The 5,850-nt window shown below is 43.4% G+C and overlaps 2 protein-coding genes across 2 annotated transcripts in view; one reads left to right on the top strand and one right to left on the bottom strand.

Annotated features, from left to right (window-relative positions):
* Positions 1-693: 693 nt before the first annotated feature.
* Positions 694-3,191, bottom strand: LOC102845385 (low molecular weight phosphotyrosine protein phosphatase-like). Its single transcript, XM_006883673.1, has 2 exons — positions 3,181-3,191; positions 694-1,186 (listed from the first exon to the last, which is right to left on the bottom strand). The coding sequence occupies exons 1-2, from the start codon at positions 3,189-3,191 to the stop codon at positions 694-696; spliced, it is 504 nt and encodes a 167-aa protein (XP_006883735.1).
* Positions 3,192-5,462: 2,271 nt separating this feature from the next.
* PINK1 (PTEN induced putative kinase 1) overlaps positions 5,463-5,850 on the top strand; it is a 15,795-nt gene continuing 15,407 nt past the window's right edge. The window contains exon 1 of the mRNA XM_006883573.1: positions 5,463-5,848. Within this exon, the coding sequence (XP_006883635.1) occupies positions 5,463-5,848 (386 nt within the window). The remainder of the gene's footprint in view (positions 5,849-5,850) is intronic.

The raw sequence follows: 5,850 nt of genomic DNA, 5'->3' as shown, positions 1-5,850 counted from the left end.
CAGAATTCAATTTGCAAAGGCAAAGTCACTTCCTTATGAAATGGTCAAAAATTAAGAATTAACAAAGATGTTAAAGATTTCCTAAATCTTTCCATATTCTTTAAACATACAAGTGTGTATTACGAGTGTGTGGTGTTTGTAACTTAACTTATGTCTAATCTAGACTGGGAATTCCTATTGTGGAGATGTTGGGATAAAAAGATGAGAGGTAGTATAGGAAAGAGAGGACACTTGTCCTTCATACATTTACTCATGTCATTTACTAGAGAGGTAGAGTAGGCTATTTAAAGTTTCAATGAGCTGAGAGATTAAGGTTATAATTGAACAAATCAGAGTGATGGCCATCATTAGGTTACTACCTGCCAAACAACAGAAAATTACCTTGCTGCAACACACATGCAAAACTATTTTGCTGTTCTACTATTTTGTCAGTAATGAGGGCAAAGTGGAAGGTTTAACTAATTTAAAACATAAACAATCTGAATAACAAAAAATTATTCTGCTTCCAGTAATAACTGATTTCCAGCCACATTTATTTTTTTTAAGGTAAGAAACAGGAAATTAACTGAAGAAATAGTTATGGCCTTGGACTATGTAACATTACACTATAACACATTGATTGATTTAAAAGATGTAGAGCATCACTGTAAAGGTGTTCAGTTTGTTGGCTTTTAACAAGGAATGGACGCAGCATTAATGAGCATTCACCAAAAAGGCTTTGCAGCACCTAACACACTGCTGGTACACAGTCTCAAAGTTGGAGTCATTCCCATAGTAGGGATCTTCTATAATACATTGTTTCTGTGGATCATAGCTTCCAAGTAGTTCAATTTTAGCTTTGCAGTTTTTAACTTGATTACCTTTCCTTTTCAAATCTCTCAGATTGATTTCATCCATACATAGTATATAATCAAATGTGGCAAAGTCTTCTTTGGTAACCTGTCTGGCTTTATGAGATGTTTTAATGTCATGATTTCCTAGGCAGCTTACAGCTCTTGGATCTGGTGACCAGCTCACGTTCCAGTCAGAAATAGCACCACTGTCAATGATCCACTTATCTGAAAGGTTTTGATCAGTGACAAGTTTTCTGAAAACTGCTTCTGCAATGGGTGATCGACAAATGTTACCTAGACATACAAACAGCACGGACTTCTGCGCCTGTTCTGTCACCTTCGCACACTTACAGCTTAAAAGCAAATTAGTCACCAGCCGGAACTGACTCTGTCTCCTGCTCTGTTCTAAGGACGGTTTCCTGGTCCAAGGATAGGGTTTGCATAAGCACAATGAAGGGTGCTAGGACTCCCATTCTCCTCAAGGTTAGCCACAATTTGTTGTGATCTGTACAGTCAAATGCTTTTGCATAGTTAATCAAACACAGATAGAAATTCCTCCAGTACTCTTTGCTTTCTGCCAAGATCCTGACATTGGCAATAATGTCTCTAGTGCCAATTGTATTTCTGATAGTTCTCTGTCAATGTACGATTCCAGTCATTTTTGGATAATCTTCATCAGTATTTGGCTTGTGGATGATACTGTTCGATAATTTCCACACTTGTTGGGTTACCTTTTTTTTGAATAGGAATAAATATGGATCTCTTCCAGTCAGTTAGCCACATAATTGTCCTCCAAATTTTGTGGCACAACCTGGTGAGCACATCCAGGGCAGCATCTGTTTTTTGAAACATGTCAATTGATATTCCATTAATACCTGGGGACTGATTTTTTGCCAAGTCCTTCATAGCAGCCTGAACTTCCTCCTTCAACATCATTGCCTTTTGATATATTGTTCCTTTAAATTCTTCTGGGTCAGTCAATTCTTTTTGGTACAGGGATTCTGTGTATTCCTTCCATCTTCTTTTAATGCTTCCTAGATCATTCAATAGTCTTTCCATAGCATCCTTAAGTATTGCAACTCGTGGCTTGAATTTCTTTAGTCCCTTCAGTAATGCCAAACAAGTTTGGCCCTTTTCATTTTCTGACTCCAGCTCTTTGACATTAAAGAATATTATAAAGTTAATCCTTCAAAGGGTAATAATATTAATGACATTTTTAAGAGCACATTCTTTGTCTCTAAATATTCATTTTTTTTAAACAAGAGTTATTCCCTACAAAGTGGACTGGGACAGGGTGAAGAGAAGGGGAGGGAGAAAAATGTGCAACAATGGATGAATTTTAAAAAGATTTTTTTTTAAAAAAAAAAAGTTATCTCCTAGAGATGGATACTGAAGAATTTTCAAATTAAATAATCTGAGGTCTGATATTTAATTTACTAGAATGGCAGTGGTTAGAGAATTATAGGTGAAAATAATGGTCATTTGCTGAAAATTGTTGGGGTTCATAATACCCTTCTGTATCTGTGTGCAGGTTTCAAAATTCCTATAACAAACAGTTAAGTCAAGGAAGGAAAGAGAAAAAGAAAGGAGGGAGAGCTGGGAGGGGAGATAGAAAAGAAAGCAGAAAGAAAGGGGACTCAAGTCTAAAATCAGAGGCGCTTTTTCAGAGGTGAGTGTGAATAGAGCTGTCTTAAAGTCTTAAGAACATGAGCGTTCGATGCATGTTGAATTTTAAAACTGCTTTTTTTGCCTCTTTAACCTTTATGTTGACCTAGCCTCTACACCCTGAAGGAAACATTGTTCTCCTCTGCCATCTGGCAGACACAGAATGTCACAAGCAATTCCTAGAGGGTACGGAGATTCGGGATATGACAGTCATTTCCAGAGGGCTTTTTCTCTATGTGAAACCAACGCAGGACACTATAGTATATGCCCAAAGAGTCTTAACACACATTACTTCCTCAATCTCCTGTGCAATGGACCCCAGGCACAAACAGTAACTGCTCAATGACCTGTATTAGGTAGAGAACACAACTTTCCTTGCTAAAAGAGAAGAAGACTTGAGACACTTGCTGCAGATTACATCTCAGCATCAAGGAAACAAAAATCCTCATTCCTTGGCCAATAGGCAACAGTTTCCTGATAGATGGGGGAGAGACTGAAATTGTCAGTGATTTCATCTTACTTTGGTTCATAATTAACACCTTTGATACCAGCAGTCAGGAAACAAGGAGATGTAAAACATTGGGAAAGTCAGTCATCAGGGACCTCTCTAAAATCCTGAAGAGCAATGATGTTAGCTTCAAGACTAATAATCCTAATTTAAGCCATGGTTTTAAACACTCACCTGCTATGCATCTAAGAGCTGGACAATGAGTAAAGATGACAGAAGAGGACTCAATGCCTAAGAGTTGTAGTGTTGGAAAAGAGGACTGAATAGCATATTAATTGCAAAAAAAAAACAACAGAGAGGTCTTGGAGAAAATGCAGCCAAAGTGCTCCTTAGAGGCAAGGACAGCAAACGCACATACTGTGGGCATGTTGTCAAGAGAAGCTTTTCTTTAGAAAGAGATATCATGTTGGGAAAGGTGGAGGGTTAGTGCAAGAGAGGAAGAATCCCAACAAATTAATAGAGTGATGGCAGCAATGGGTTCAAGTATGGTAGAGATGATGAGGATGGCACAGGAGAGGACAGTTCAAGTCTGTTCCTAATGAGTCTTGCTTGATTTGGCACCTAACAAGAGCAGGTTTGGTCTTCAACCAGAACTCTGCTGTTTGTTAATTCATCTACAAAATGTGGTCTCTGAGTGCACTCTTTCTCACTCTGCAGCAGCCAGATTCTACAGGGGTTTGTCTGCTGGTTCTGGTGAGGATTAGGGTGGAACATTTACTCGCCAATGGGTGTGAGTTGATTTGACTCAGCCTCCCATTTAATTGGTTTTGGTCAAACATTCTTCTAAGTGGTATAGCACTTGTCCTCCTATTTGCTATACAGAGGTAACTGGTTGCTGTGACGCTAAACACTGTGGCACTGATGTGTCAAATGCCATAATGGTTACCCATGGTGGACAGTGTTTAGTGAGCTTCCTGAGTAAAAGAAGCTTGGAAGCAGGAGTGGCAACTACTTCTAAAATAGCTTGCCTCTGGAAACTCTATGAACGTGGAGAAATGATGAAAGTTCTACAGGTGTTCAGGTCTTTCGTTCATAGCATAGCTATGAGTCATCTACAACTCGATGGCACTTAACAACAACCACATAGAGACTATGGGTGTATAGTCAACCAAATATTCTCAATAAAAAGAACCTAATACTGTTGATTTCACATCAGAGAGCTGGAAAATGACTAGAGATGATAAAAGGAGAATTGATCTTTGAGCTGTGGTGTTGGAGAAGAGTTTTGAATATACATACCATGGACTGCTAAGAAAACAAATAGGTTCATCCTGGAGAGGGTGAGACCAGGCTGCTTCTTAGAGGCAAGAATTCTGAAGCTTCATGTGATATACTTTGGACACATTACAAGGTGGGACCAGTCCTTGGAGAGGGTCATGCTTGGCAGGGTGAAAGGACAGCACAGGAGATGAAGATCCTCGATAAGACGGATTGACTTAGTCACTGGAGTAATGAGGTAGGTGTGTCGGAGACAGTAAGATTGGCACAGGCCAAAGCAGGGTTTAGGGCTGTTGTACACAGGGTCACTATGAGTTGCTGGAGACTCGGTGGCACATAACAACAATAGTGTTGGAGAAGAGCACCAAACATCCCATAGATGGCCAAAAGAACAAGCAGATATGTCTTGGAGATGGTGCAGCCAGAGTGCTCTTTGGAGGCAGGGATGATGAGGCTTCACCTCACATACTTTGGGCATGTTGCTAGGAGGGGCTATTCCTTAGAGAAGGACATGATACTTACTGGGAAGGGTGGTGGGGCGGCAAAGAAGGAGAGGACTCTCCACCAGGTAGATTGACAAGGTAAGAAAGTGTGTGGACGGCATAGGATAGAACAGGGTTCAGATCTCTTTTTCATAGGGTCGCTATGAGTCCTATTTTACTCAACAACACCTAACAACAACACAATAGTATCTTGATGGAAAGATGAAATAACAGATATAAAGGTTCTGGCCTGATGACTGATGGTGTTGCTCTGTGTGCCATTGAATAGGAACCGACCAAAAACTGACCCGCTCCTGGGTTTTCGAGGCTGTAAATCGCACAGGAGGAAACTGCCTAGCATCTCCTGTGGAGCAGATGGTGGATTCAAACCACTCGTCTTTGGGTTGGAAGCACAACTCCTTACCTCCCAGGCAACCAGAGTATTCAAATCAAATGGTAATTAACGGTCACTAAATATTAGCTTCCCCTCCCATGTTCTCGACTTTGCCCAGGATTCACGCCGTTCACGTTTGATAACTGCCCTCAATATTGGACAAAACAGGAGATATAGCTGGAGACACTGTTCACCCCGCGTTGCGCCACAGCGCCCCCACGCGCCGAGGCCTGAGAACTGCCCACTCGGCGTCGGCCCCGCCCACAGGATCCCGCACCTGCGCAGAAGCGCCGCCCAGGAGTTTGTTGTTCTTGTGACTGGCGTGTCAGACAGCGGCGGGGGGTCTGGGCCTCGGTGCCACCATGGCGGTGCGACAGGCACTGGGCCGAGGCCTGCAGCTAGGCCGAGCGCTGCTGCTGTCCTTCACGACCAAGCCTGGTCCGGCCTGCTGCTGGGGACGGGTCGGGAGGCCAGGCCCGGCGGCGTGCTGGGGCCGAGGAGAGCGACCGGGTCCGGCCCTGGGGCCCAGTGCGGAGCCCCGCCGGCTGGGGCTCCCCGACCGCTACCGCTTCTTCCGCCAGTCAGTGGCCGGGCTGGCGGCGCGGCTCCAGCGGCAGTTCGTGCTGCGGGCCAGGGGCGGCGCGGGCCCTTGTGGCCGGGCGGTCTTTCTGGCTTTCGGGCTGGGATTGGGCCTCATCGAGGAGAAGCAGGCCGAGGGGCGAAGGGCTGTGTCGGCCTGTCAGGAGATCC

This window comes from Elephantulus edwardii, unplaced genomic scaffold (assembly GCF_000299155.1).
Source record: "Elephantulus edwardii isolate Elephantulus edwardi_28Jun2011 unplaced genomic scaffold, EleEdw1.0 scaffold00028, whole genome shotgun sequence".
In the NCBI taxonomy this organism is placed as follows: Eukaryota; Metazoa; Chordata; class Mammalia; order Macroscelidea; family Macroscelididae; genus Elephantulus; species Elephantulus edwardii.
Note: the sequence above shows the minus strand (reverse complement) of the source record. Positions and strands in the feature narration are given on the sequence as shown.